The sequence below is a fragment of the Hyperoodon ampullatus genome, assembly GCF_949752795.1.
Source record: "Hyperoodon ampullatus genome assembly, chromosome: 6".
Taxonomy (NCBI): domain Eukaryota; kingdom Metazoa; phylum Chordata; class Mammalia; order Artiodactyla; family Ziphiidae; genus Hyperoodon; species Hyperoodon ampullatus.
In genome coordinates, this window is record NC_136919.1 from 21781043 (window position 1) to 21795224 (window position 14182).

General features: G+C 49.2%; 1 protein-coding gene across 1 annotated transcript; it reads right to left on the bottom strand.

Moving 5' to 3' along the window:
• Positions 1-11106: 11106 nt before the first annotated feature.
• Positions 11107-12057, bottom strand: SIT1 (signaling threshold regulating transmembrane adaptor 1; the record flags this gene model as incomplete). Its single annotated transcript, XM_079706941.1, has 5 exons — positions 11107-11340; positions 11432-11493; positions 11581-11639; positions 11726-11861; positions 11985-12057. The coding sequence occupies 5 exons, from the start codon at positions 12055-12057 to the stop codon at positions 11107-11109; spliced, it is 564 nt and encodes a 187-aa protein (XP_079563067.1).
• Positions 12058-14182: the final 2125 nt, after the last annotated feature.

Genomic DNA, 14182 nt, shown 5'->3' on the forward strand with positions numbered 1-14182 from the left:
TCCCCCCACGCTAGCAGCTTGTACTGTACAGTTAGTGGTGTGTGGAGGGGTGATAGGCCTGTGGGTCTGATAAGAGCTCTACCCAACAGTGTCACCCAGCCTGCCCAGAAAAAGTGCCCACTGACACAGAAGAATACATTTGTCACCTGAGAAACGTGTCGGGGGGAGAGGCAGACATCCACATGGGTGTGAGTGTGCAAGCATGCACCCGCATCCCCAGGTCTCTGCAGTCGGTTGGGGCGTCTGTGAGAAGCGAGCATCTCTGCCCAAGCCTGCCTGGAGGGTTAAGCATGGAGGATTCTGGGGCCTGAAGGGTGCATGTGTTGGCTGTGGTTTTTTTCCATGGCGGGAAATGACAGGTCATTTTCAGAAGTCTTAAAAGGTCAGGGGGACAGAGTCTATAAGTATATCCTTTGGAAGGCTCACTCTTTCCTAGGGTGTCCCTGCAGCTGTTAACCGTCCCTGCTTGATTAAAGTTTCCAACACCCCAGCCCCCTCTCCTAGACAGTGAGAGTGGTATGTGCTGGTGACTCCCTGGGGGCCTCAGGGGCCTGTGAGAGTGAGTGGGAGTGCATAGAGCAGCTGGTGGCAGGAGTGAGGGGGCGTGGTCAGGGTACTGGTACCTGTGGTGCGCAGGGCATGGGGTGTAGGGACAGTGTGTGTGTAAATCAATTGCAGGAACACTTGCAGGAATTCTGTAAACTAGAGATAATGTCCCAGTTTTCAGAACCCATGTGCAACAGGGCCTGGATGCCAGGTAAAATGCCAAAACCAAGCTTCAAATGAGTATGTGCTCAAAAAAGGAATCAATGGGCATGCTGCCTAACTCGACCCTTGGGGAGGCTTTAGGAGGGAGGGTGCCCAAATGGGACTGGATGAGCTAAACTGCACGCCCACAATGCCTTGGATGTCTTAGGCCAGCCGGTCTGTATTTCTGTCCTCTTTGCTCTTTTGGTGATGGATATACCTCTCCTTATGACACTCTGCATTCCCTCAGTCCTAGACCATCGTGTGGCCTTCCTTTGTGAAGAAGGTATGAGAGCAGAGTACGTCTCCTTCCCCATGTGTGCCACATGGGGTCTTTCCGATATTGATGTGTATATTTCCTTTTGAGGCTGGACATCAGAAAGGACAGCTGTAACTCTGAGCTGCACCTCACCTACCCAAATGTCAGGAATGCCTGGGGGCTTCTCAGAGCTGAGGGGCCAGTGCTGTACATTTCAGCTTCATAATTTCATCTGAGATCCTAGAGGACAAACACCAAAGCCCATTTCTTGCCCTCTCCTGACTCCTCCATGCTTATTTCAGGGAGTGGTTCTACGGTAAACAAGAGGAGGGAGCCCAGCTATGAGGGCCTCGGGAAAGAATTTGCTGTGTGGAAAGGGGCTCAAAAAACTTGGGGCTCAATAAATAAATTACATAAGCATAGGTTGGAGGCAGTCCTGGCTTAAAAATAGTTTATGTATAAATGTCTGAGGGGAGAGACAGTTATCAGTCGTTTTGGAGCTAGAAGGATCTTAGCTTGACCCACTTATTTTACAAATTAGGAAACTACACTCAGTGGGCTATAAGTTCATTATGAATTAACCGTATGACTAGGAGGGCTGGTGACAAAAGGCTGCCCCATAGGACTACAGCTTCTTTACCAAATACGCCAAACATTGTGCCAGCCACACCTACAGCCCCTTCTAAGGGAGGCCAAACCCCTGCTGATGAGGCAGCCCTAGACCCCTAAAATTGTGTTATGTGACCTCCAACCCCTCTGACCTCAGCTGACTGAGATAACCAAGTGGACAGCAAACTCAAGGCTGGCCTGTTCAGAGACCAGCCAGTGGCCTCTGGGGTGGCCTGGCCTGGAAATCGGGGAGGATGTGAGCTTATCAAATTTTTGTTCTCAGGAATTTCAATGGGAGAACATGGAGATGAACACTCAGGTAGCAGTGGGAGCAGAAGGCGAAAGCATGCAGAGAGAGAGTCTCTGTGGTGCCCGGAGTCTCCCACGCTTAGCAGTTGTGCCTGGCTCCGACCCTCTCACACACTTGGGGCAGGGGGATTATCCCGGCAGGTAAGCCAGCCTGACTATCACGGGGAGATGGGGTTGCTGCTACCTATCGCGAGCAGGGGGAGCGGGCCTGCACGCAGGAGAGTCGTGGGCACCCCTCGGTGCTTCGTGCCCAGTGATACGTTATCCACAAATGGGCAACGGTGACCACTCCAGCCTGAAAAGGACACAGTTGTCGGAGCTCCGACCCCTTGGAAATGAAGGTCTGGGTTACCCACCAGACAAGCCATCTAGACCAGCATCAAGTGCTGCTTGAGAGCGATGGGGAGTCTAGAATGGATGGAGAGAAGGAAGAATCTCCGCTGCAGCCTTAGCACCAGCTACAGTAGTGTAGCTTGTCCCACTAACCCTCCTAGTGTAGGGTTTTCTTCCTCTCTTTCCTCCTCCACTTTTAAGAAGTTGTGACCTTGGAGAAGCAGTGACAGCGTGACCTAAGGAGGGGCATAAGTGGATCTGAGTGATGCAGGCGCAAGCACGCAGAGCCTCAGCCATCCCTGTCCTCCTGGCCTTTCCACTTGGTGTGCTTCAGCCTGGCTTCCAACTGCCAGCATCTTTGCAGCTTTTCTTTGGCAGGCAGTGAGAAAGTGCTGGAAATCAGTACCTCGCACCAGAGCAGCTCAACTGATGACTGGTGGGAACTGGTGTACCCCCTAGCAACCTCACCCTGGGGGGCTAACTGAGGGCACACGGTCTACACTGGCTCTCAGAGTTTCCCAATGGCTTTGAGCCCCAGTTTTCCACCATGGACGTAAAGTGGTACCCTCCTTATTACTTTAAATTGCATGTCCCTGACTCCTAGTGAATTTGAATGTACTTTCATGTTTGTTAACCAGTTGGATTTGCTCTTCTATTGATGTTAGATCCTTTGTATTCTTATTCTCCCTCCAGAATTTTATTTTGAAAATTCGAACCCTAGAGGAAACTTGGAAGAATAATACAATGAATACTTATATGTCCTTCATCTAGTATGCCAGTCAAGGCTCAAACTGTCCTCACAGTTTTGAAATGACAATTATGTGACATGATAGAGGTGTTAGCTAACCATGGTGGTAAGCATAATGCAGTATATAAATGTATCACATCAACACATTGTACACCTTACACTTACACAGTGTTATTATATCTCAATAAAAAATGGCGCAGAGAAGTAGACCATTAGGGTATGCGTACACATATACATACACGCACGTAATTTTTTTTCGGTTAAGAGATTTGTTACAGGAAATTACCCTTGCCCAATTAATGCAATTATAAGAACTAGTTAAACAGTCTGTGAAAGGTCATTATCTTTGCTTCTGATGCTGGAGTTTGGAGTCTGCAGGGCAGGCAGCTGGGGAGGCAAGGCGGATGGAAAGTGGCAGGGCAGGGATAAGCCAGACCCATGAGGACAGCCTGGAAGCCAAGTCAGTCTCTCACTACCTCCAGCTGTGATGCTGTGAGTGTCCTGTAAGAGAAGCTGTGCCCTCCCCCACCAGGTGCCACTGCTCTGGAACAAAAGCCCAGCTGGTCCACAGTCCCAGCCCAGCTTCGGCTCTCAGTAAGGACGGCCTCCTGTTCCAGGACCATTTCTTATTATATCATCCTTTCTCCAATGAACTGAATTGCCATGTTCCCTTATACACAAACACCTAGTTTGGGATTCCTGTTTACCTATTGATTCCCTTTTACTTATTGATTTAAGTGGTCTTAGAGCATGTTCTGATATTTGGTAAGGCAAATTTCTCTTTTTCTTTTAAAATATTTGTCCTTGACTATTCTTTGAGATACAAATTGGAACTATCTTAATGGTATACTTTAATTTTGGGAGAATTGACATTTTTTTCTGATATTTTATCTTCCTTCCAAGGGAAGGGAAGAGGGAGGGTTGAGGGAGTTCCCCGGTAATCTAGTGGTTAGGATTCAGCACTTTCACTGCCAGAGAGATGGTTGATTTTCTGTTTGTCCCACTTTTGCTTTGTATTTTTTAATTATATTGTATAACTTTCTTCATATGAGTACATATGAAGTCAATTCTTTTTTTTTTTTTTTTTACGGTACGAGGGCCTCTCACTGTTGTGGCCTCTCCCGTTGCGGAGCACAGGCTCCGGACGCGCAGGCTCAGCGGCCAAGGCTCACGCTACCAGCCGCTCCGCGGCATGTGGGATCTTCCCAGCCCGGGGCACGAACCCGTGTCCCCTGCATCGGCAGGCGGACTCTCAACCACTGCGCCACCAGGGAAGCCCCAATCCTATGAGTTTTGCTAAATGTATTTGGTCATGTAACCACCACCACAGTCAAGATACAGAAGATTCCCAGCACCCCAAAATTCTCTCCTACCGCTTTCTAAGCAGTCCTCACATCAACTTCAGCCTGAAACTTAAATTCCCTTTGTTGGATATGAGCATTACCACTGCTTTCTGTTTATCTGCCTAGTATCCCTTTCCCACATCTTTATTCTGAAAGTTTCTTCATCACTTTAAGTGTGTTTCTTTTAAATAATATGGACCAGAATTTGATTTATAACAGAGTCTGACAGACTTTTAATGGAAGAATTCAGTCCACTCATGTTTACAGTAATGAGTGGTATATTTGATTTGTTATTTCCATCTTACTTGTTTTTAAATTTCTTAACATTGTTGTGAACTCTTCTTTTCTTTACCTTTGCTGGATTGAATGAATGGCCATTCGTCCCATTTCCCGCCTTGTTATTTGGAGTTCATCATTCTACTAATAGTTACTATCCTTTGCCCTGCTCTCTATATAAGCACACATGACTCTCCTAGTGTGTGAACCCAGAACAGCTATTTCCATCCTACTCGATTTATCTTCTACTTCCTCTACACCCCCATAAGATACGGTCTTTAGATGATTTTCACTACCCCTCCCTCTCTTTCATCCTCCCAACCCCTCCCCACTTAAGTACTAGAACACTTACCTTCCCCTTATCTCCACTACCTGATTCCAGAGTTTTATTGAGATAATTTAGTCATTATTAGAATTTCCCTCACAGTGTGTTCCATCTGTTCCAAGAGTCCTTGTTTAGCATTTTTATTACACGTTATAAATACATACAGATATAGATATAAATACGTAGATCATGGTTCGTTGCTCCCCACTGCTTTCTTTCCTCTTCTCTTCATCTTCCCCTATCTTGAAGTCTCTGTTCTGATTCATTTGTTGTTTCATTAGAGTCTTCTCTTAAAAGTATTTCTCAGATGAGCTACTGAGTGATTACTGCAAATCTTCAAATATCTTTCTTTCTTTCTTGGCTGGTTCTGGGTTGCAGGCCTTTTCTCTCATTAACTCAAATTCAGTTTTGCTGTCTTTTAACTTCCACGGTAGCAGATAAGAAGAAAGAACTTTCATTCTCCCTGGATATGTGTAAGATTTCCCATATCCTTAGAGCTTAGGAATTTTAATCTGTATGTGGCTAAATGTGTGGTTTTTTCCTTCTAGTTTTATTGAGATATAATTGACATACAGCACTCATAAGTTTAAGGTGTACAGCATAAAGATTTGATTTACATACATCATGAAATGATTATTACAATAAGTTTAGTGAACATTCATCATCTCATATGGATATAAAATTAAAGAAATAGAAAAAAATGTTTTTCCTGTAATGAGAACTCAGGATTACTCTCTTCACAACTTTCATATATAACGTGCAGCAGTGTTAGTTATATTTATCATGCTGTACATGACATCCCTAGTATTTATCTTATAACTGGAAGTTTGTGCCTTTCGACTGCCTTCATAAGTGTGTGTCTTTTCCTACCAATCCAGTCTGTAACTTGAGTCTTTCTTCGGCTCAGGGAAATTTCATCTATTATTTAACTATGACCACTCCTCTCCTGTTCCTTTTTCTCCAGGAACTCATAGAATTGCAGTTAAGTCTCCTGGGTCTGTTCCAATTTCCATCTTTCACCACATGATTTGCATCTGCATATTTTTGTTACATGTTTTGAGATATTTCATCTATTTGATTTTCTAGACCTGTTTTTGAGTTTTATCAGTGACTATCCTCTCCTTTGATTTATCTATGGACATTTTTAGTTCTGATATCACATTTTCATGTTCAGGGAAATCTTTTGTGTTTGAGCTTCACACATATCTCCTCCAGGCTCTCATTTTTTCAGTCAGAGGTTCATCTGTTTCCTCCAGCAGGTCTCTCTGCCCTCTGGTTTGTTTGCATTCTCCCAACCTCAAGGGCTGAGAAAGTCAATCCACCATGAGTTTTTTGGAGAGTCAGGGAAACTCAGTAAAGCCATTCATTGTTCTTGGGAAGCAGGCTGTTTCTGGGACTTGCTGCCTTCCTGAAGGTCTTTGCTCTTGGCTCTGAGACTGTTCTCCAGAAACTTGTCTGCAGGGAATTCTCTCAGCCAGGAGTTCAGCAGAGCCCACGTAAAGCTCATCACCTAGGGACTTCCCTGGTTGAGCAGTGGCTAAGAATCCGCCTGCCAATGCAGGGGACATGGGTTCGAGCCCTGGTCAGGGAAGATCCCACATGCCGCAGAGCAACTACACCCAAGCGCCACAACTACTGAGTCTGCGCTCTAGAGCCCATGCTCTGCAGCAAGAGAAGCCACTGCAATGAAAAGTCCATGCACCACAACGAAGAGTAGTCCCCACTGCCTCAACTAGAGAAAGCTCGCATGCAGCAATGAAGACCCAATGCAGCCAAAAATAAATAAATAAATAAATAATTTTTTAAAAAGTTCATCACCTATAGCTGGGAGCTGTCGGGGGGTGTGGAAGCTTCTGTAGGGTTGCCACATGCCCAGAATCCCCTCGCTCTGGGTAGTCTAGGTATTATTGACAGATATAGTGATATTCACCAAAAGACTTAAAAACAGAAGCCATTAATAGTAGGTGCCTCTGGGAACTACAACCTTTTACTTTGCTTTTTCCCCCTCTTCTAGGATTTCTCAACTTTGGCACTTTTAGCTTTTGCAGCCAGAAATTCTTTGTTGAGATTGGCTGATCTGTGTGCTTAGCGGCATCCCTGGCCTCTACCCACTATAGACCAATAGCACTCCCTCTCCAATTGTGACAGCCAAAAATGTCTCCAGATATTGCCAAATAAACCGTGGAGGGTACAGTCACTTCTGGTTGAGAACCACTGTTGTATACCCTTCAGATTTATTTGATTTTTTTTAATCATGTGCTCACACTATTCCTATAATTAAACATTTAACTGAGGTTATGAGACAGAGGAGGAAATACAAAGCTGTTGTGAGGAAACAGAAGCATGAAGTAGAGAATATACATTAAGGGATGCTGATGCAAATTAGCAAAGTGGGAAGAAATTGGGAAATAAATGAAAGAGGCAGAGACGGAGAATCTGAGTCACAGGACTGGAGGAGCAGGAGTGTGAAGACCCACATCCTCCTGTCCCCAAGGTCCACAGTGATGCCAAGATCTGAGATCCAATAACAGTCTGCACAGGCCCAGTCAGATCATAGCCACTGTTTTGGGATTCCCATTCCATCCAGTCTCTTAATTACCCCAGGTTTCCTTACAATAAACACCCCTTTACTTAAGCTAGGCTAAATGAGTGTATTCCTTATCAACAAAGTCCCTGTAGATTTAGTGCCCAATAAAGAGATGGGCCCCCACTGTTACTGCCAGTATTATATTCACTTCTTAACGCCACACTTTAAGAGAGATTCTGGTCAAGTGAAACAATGGGAAGGATGAGTAGGCTGCAAATACGGTCTATAAAAGAACTGTAAAAGGAACTTTAGAAAGCTCTTCCTGGGAAGAAGCGGGGTGGGGGGGAAGGCTTAGGCCATCCAGCAAGGCTGGCTTCCAATTCCTCCAGGGCTGTCACGTACAGGAGGAAGAAGACTGATTGTATGCCTGTAGCTTAGGAGGCAGAATTGGTGAAAAAAGTAACATGCAAGCAGATTTTGCTCCCCCCCCCAAAAAAAAGTCTCAATAAGAAAGATGGGAAAGCAGCATTTGGTAAGGTAGTGAGCTCCGAATCTCTGGGAGTGTTTAAGAAGCAGCTCACAGTGTGGTTCCTGCAGTGGGTATAAGTTTGGGCCAGATCTGTCAGCCTCCTTCCAGCTATACAATTCTATAGAAATGTAAAAGCTTGGCAAGAGGCTAGGTTAACTCACATAGTATGCAGAAATCTCTTAGGGTCAAATGGCATGATAGCACATTCAAGTATTAAATTAGAAGAGGGGGCTTCCCTGGTGGCGCAGTGGTCGGGAGTCCGCCTGCCAATGCAGGGGACACGGGTTCGTGCCCCGGTCTGGGAAGATCCCACATGCCGCGGAGCGGCTGGACCCGTGAGCCATGGCCGCTGAGCCTGCACATCCGGAGCCTGTGCTCCGCAACCGGAGAGGCCACAACGGTGAGAGGCCCGCGTACCGCAAAAAAAAAAAAAAAAAAAAAATCAGAGGAGGGTGGCTGGTGGAGGAGTTGAGCAATAAGAGGTTTAGCATCTTCAGTTGGCCTTGGTCAGCTGCTCTTTCCCCACAGAATTAGTCAGAACTCGTGGTTGGAAGAGTTAGAAAATCTAACTTAGTCTGACTTAAGCAAAAAAGGGACTGTATTAGCTTACATAACCAAAAAGTTCGGTAGACGGGTCTAGCTCTGGGCATGGCTGGATTCCAGGTTTCAAATGAAGTCATTAAGACTTGGTCTCTCTCCATGTCCCAGCTTTGTTTCCCTCCTTTGTAGCCAAAACCAGCTTGTAAGTTTAGAGTTATCTTGACAGTGCAGAGCAAGGCCAACGCTGGAGGGGCCTTGGCTGAAGGGCCTTCGAGGCCCTTCCCCACCTATAAGTAATTCCTTAAGAACTTCCTATCATTGAGCCTTTGACGACCCAAAGACCCTGCCTCTTTGCATCTTGAGCCTTGAGCCTAACCCTATCCTCCCAGCCGGAATCTCAGGAAGAGGGGGAACGCGGGGCCACACCCCCACCCCCGCGGGCCCTGGTGGCTTCCCCTAAGGATCCGCCCCTGGGAGTTTGCCGAGGACAGGGCTCTCCTTCTGGCTGGAAACAGACACCAGTGTGAGGGAAGGGAGGCTGCTAGGGAAAGCACCTGGAGCTGTGGAAGGGGCGAGAACTACCAGGTATTTCGTGAGAAGAGTTGATCAGCTAGCGAGATGTGGCAAGGGTGTCTGAGGCGGATCTGGCTGCCCCGACTTATTTCCTAGACTCAGGGATCAATTAGTAAGTTGCCGCAGTCCTGGCGTTCAGTCCTGAGGGCCTAGGCTAGGGCACGAACCTCGGTGATAGGCGAGATAAGACGGTAAGAAAAATTCAAGGGTTGTAGGGGAGGGGGAAGGCAGAGGGTCCAGGCTTCGGGAACTGGAAGGAGAACAAAGTTCAAATAGCACCCCAGCTTCAGACAGAGTGAGTCCGCTAGGTTCCGCGAAGGGGGGAGGCGGCAGCTCTGAGAGCTACACGGCCAGTGCTTCCCGAAGTCCCGGGAGACATTCGGGGTCAGCCCCGCACAGTCGGGACTACATCTCCCAGCATGCTGTGGGCAGGGCAGTATTACGCCTGCGCAGAGGTGGTGGCGAGGCCGCGTCGCACCAGGCGGGGGCGCTCGGGGCTTGGTCCGGGCGCCGCGAGAGGGAGATTGGGGAGCGGAGGTCGGCTTCCTACCTTGGCGGCGTTTAAGACCTCGGCTGCGGCTCCCGGCTCGTCCCAGGAGGTTGGCGGGACTCCAACCCTTGCTTCTTCCAAGGTCAGGGCGTCACGTCTCCCAGGCCGCGGGCACGTTGAGCCGTCTTCAGCACAGCAGCCCTCAGAACCCCACATCCCGCTGCCCGCGGTTCCCCGCATCCGGTGCCCGCCCCCAAAGCCACCTTCCCTCCCACACAGTCCCAGCTGCCTGCCGTTAACCGCGACCGGGGCCTCTTCTGGGGAGGCCCAGGTTGGGGTCCTCGGAGGCCCAGGTTGGGGTCCTCAGAAGTCCAGGAACCCTGGGGCATTTGGGTTATTGTGTGTGTGTGGAGAGGCGGGTCCCCCTTCTCATTTGGGACCACCAGGCTGGTCTCAGGCTCAAGGTTCCCTTTTCTGTGGTTTTCTCTGGGACTCTAAGTAGGAAGGAGAGAAGTCTGGAAGTAAAAGCCTCAGCTTCCCCTTTTTTTCTGCTCAAACCTCGGTAATGTCTGTCAGGAGTTCTACTGAGGCTGTAGGGGAAAATGGCCCAGACCTCAGGCTGTGGGTGATGGCCCTGGGGAAAGTAGGTCAGAGGGTGGGAAACTTGCAGACCGCGGGTGATGGGAGTGGGGAGGCTCTGTGCGCAAATCCTGGGGACGTTCCAGCAGCAGCTGGGCTCCGGCCTCCACCCGTAGCACCCACCCCTGCGTCACTGATGCTGCGGCCCTTCTTGGCCCCTCTCTCCCAGGTAGACGTTCCCAGAAGTGCTCTGTGCAGAGAGCAGAGGTCACCGCCCCACCACGTGGGGCCTGTTGCAGCTGTGTGGCTTTCTAGGTGAAATCTAAACACTTCTTCAGAAGTTTTATTTAAAAACTTGGGCACATAACAGAGATGGCAGGATGGAGACTGGTATTCTGCCAGGGTTCTCAAGCCAGAGACCAGGCTTGGGTTTCTCAGGTCACTGAGCTCCAGGACCCCGCCAGCCTGTGGGCTCCTGAGGAGGATGCCCATCTGTGTCCTCTCAGACTCTTACCCCCTCCCTCCCCTGCCCACTTCTTGTGTCTGAAGAGACACTGAGGTGTCAGGGGTAGACTAAGAGGCAGCCAGAGTGGGGAGGATCCGGTTAAGCCCCGGAAGGAGGAGTGAGGACCTGGGAGTTTGGGGGGCGAGAGGAGTAGATAGAGGGAAAAAACCGGTGGAGAGGGGGCCACTGCCTTTGCTTCCTCCACCCTCAGGAAACGGGGGGCCTGCCGTTCCTCTGAGATGTCTCCCTCACAGCTCAGAGAGGAAGTTCGAGGAGCAAAACTCCTGACTGAGCAATGGCTGCCTGTCTTTAGGGGGTGGTTGGGAAACAGTCATGCCCCAGACAGGGTAGCAGTAACCCTGGCAACAGAGGAGGCGGGGGAGTTGTATGCCCCACTGTGCCAGGCGCTCTGTCTCAGCTGGGTGCAGGCTGGCTGTTGGCGTAGGCCTGGTCTGGAAAGGAAGCCCGGGCTCTGCGGGTCTGGGCACACACTGAGGCGTAGAGCTCCGGCTCGGGGCTCGAGGCCTGGGGCTTTGGCTCAGAGTCCAGCACCACCTCCGAGTACTTGATGGGGCTTCCAGGGCTGGGGATCCGGCCCTGAGGAGGCCGCAGCTGCAGGCTGGTATAGCACATCACCTCCTCTGCAGCCTGGAGATGCAAGGCTGTTAGAAGTTCACTGGACCCTTGAAAACCCCCCCACTACCTTCCCTCCCCTCTTCTTCAGCCACAACTGACTCACCCTGGCAGGGCCTCCAGGTGTTGGATCCTGCTGGTCTGGCCCCGGTTCTTGAGACAGCCGTCCTAGGACAGGGAACAGGAATCTGGTCACTTCTTGTTCCTCCCCCTGCACCCTGGCCACTGTGCCCCTACCCTCTGAAAGCTTCCTACCTGTCTGCAGATAATGCAGGTTCCCGTACAGAGGGACCTCTTCCGCAGACTCTCCAGGCCTGCAACACAGAGTTTAGGGGATGAGAGGGTGCTTGTTGGTAAGGGGGAACTCTCGATCAACCCATCTCTGTTGCCCCCCACTCACCGTCCCTGTCCCGGATGGTTCCTGCTCCAGCCACTAGTCCATTGGAATAAGTGCACAGCCAGTGAGATGAGAAGCAGCAGCATCACAGCCCCTAAGAGGGCCCATAGTCCCCAGGCCTTGGTCACGGAGGGGATTCCTGTAGATGTGAGAGGATGGGGGTGGTGGTGTGTGTTACTGCCCAGCCTAACCCTCCAGGTCCCAGCAGGTGGGACATGGGGCCACGTGACCCCTCCCCCTGCCCCTGCCCCGCCCAGCTCACCAGGCACTAGCAGATCCGTATAGTTGTCACTTCTGCTCAGACCTCCTGGTACAGAAGCCGAATTTGCAGGCATCCTGCCCTGAGCCAAGGGGTCAGCCTGATTTATGGCCCAACACAGCTGCGGCAGCCCCCTTTACTCCCACCCCTCCCTGGGCCTGGCCCCCACGGCGCAGCACCTCCAATACCGGTGGTGGCAAAGTTACTGGTTTCCGGGGAGGAAGGGGGCGGGGAGGGATGAGTGAAAGAACAAAGACACCACCCTGTGCCTGCACCTGCACCACCCAGCAGCTCCTGGGCTTCCGCCCCCACCCCCATCCCTCCCCTGTACCCTGTAGCAACTTCGGCCAGAGAAGAGGCAGGCCTGAGTTTACTGAGCCACTGGGCATGTGAGCTCATGAAGACCCCAAGGCGGGCAGAAGTGCCATGAGGCGGGAGCGACAAGGCAAGGAAGCCACCAGGCCTTAGGGTGGAGATTCCTTTCTGCCACAGGGTGTATGCCTTTTCTCTCCAACTCTGAGTCCCATGACAGAGAACAGAGAACGTATTCCTCAGTGAGCATGTTTTGAAGTGAAATGTGATGAGGGGGCCCCCTGGTACTTACAGTCCCACTACACCCTAAGGCTGACCCGAGGGGCATGTGTTAAGATGACCTTTGTCATTGTTATTATTATTGGTATAGTAGTTTGGGGGCTAGAGGAAGCTTGATTCCCTCCCCCTGGTCCACTTCATCCAAACTGTCCCTAGGAACTGTCAAGCTCAAAAGTTAGCTGATTCAGATCCTTCATAGTTCTTGACATGTACACCCTCAAATGTTTTACATCAAACATTGAAAAGGGTTTACTTCCCCAGATCTTGATTTTTCAATGTCCTTCCAATAAAGGCAGTCAGGGTGTCATGGAGAAATGCTTGGCTCTGGGTCCACTCTCAGGAAAGAAGGAGAATGAAAGCTCATGTCTGACAGCAGTGATGTACTTGAAAACTAGTTAGGACCCAGAAGGATGCAGAGGCAGGGTGAAGGGCTCTAGTGGCGCATTGCAGCACACTTTGGACCTCAAAAAGGAAGATATTGGGTTATACACATTGGATGGAGGAAAAGAATTCATGAACCCAAGGGTGCCTTTAAAAACACAGGAGCAGGAGTCAGGGAAGGAAAGGTCTTCTTTAGAGAAGATGCCAGCTGTGAAGTGTAGTTGTGCAGAATTAGAGAACCACCATCTGCTACCCACAATGCCATCACTGAGCCAGCAAGAATGCTCACTGGTGGTCAAAGCCTTTGTTAAGGAACAGGGTACCAGAGACAGACCACTTGTGATGATGACAGGGAAAGGGACCTTTATCATGGAGACATTCACAGACACCTCTTGAGCCAAGTGCCCAAAGTGATGTTCTGTGTCCCTAATGGGATGCAGTGGGAGGAGCTCTACATTGCCCATGTGATGTCCTGGATAAAAATGTTCAATGGGAATCAAATTATGAAGAAACAATTAGGCAAATCTACAATGGGGGACACTCCACCAGACAAGTGACCTTAAGCTTTCCTAAAAGTCAATATCATGAAAGACAGAGACGGGGAGGGACAGGAGCAGTGTTCTAGATTGAAGATGAGTGGGGGCTGATGGATGTTTTCATTGCCTTGGTGATGCTCGTGCTTTTGTGCATTATACATATGTCAGCAATCATGAAATTGTGCACCTTTGTTTGTACTTTATTGTTTGTCAGTTATACCTCAGTAGATGTATTTTTAAAAAGAGAATATTTTTCTAGGTTAAAAAAGCCTGAAGCTGAATGACAGTGTATGAACATTAACTGAGATTTATATTTGGAAAATAAATTTAAAGATGGCTTTAAAAAAAAAAAAGTTAGCTGAATTAGAGTAACCTCTGCCCCAGATCTGTCCTGGGAAACAGCCCTGCGTTTGCACTTGTTCGCTTCAGGGAGCAGCAGAGTACCTGCCCTGCCCAGAAACAGCCCAACCACATGGGAGGCTGTTGATGTGGGAAGAGGGATTTAAGTTCCAAATATAAACCTTAGACCAGAGGTCAGAGATCTGTTTTGTCTGGCCCATACAATGTTTTTTAAAAATTTAAAATAATTGCAGTGATGTGCCAAGGATGGGGATGGCAGGAGAGATCCTGCCCCTGCAGGCAATAAGAGGGTATTGTCTGTAGAGAATTTAAAAACAAAACTGACTAAAAATC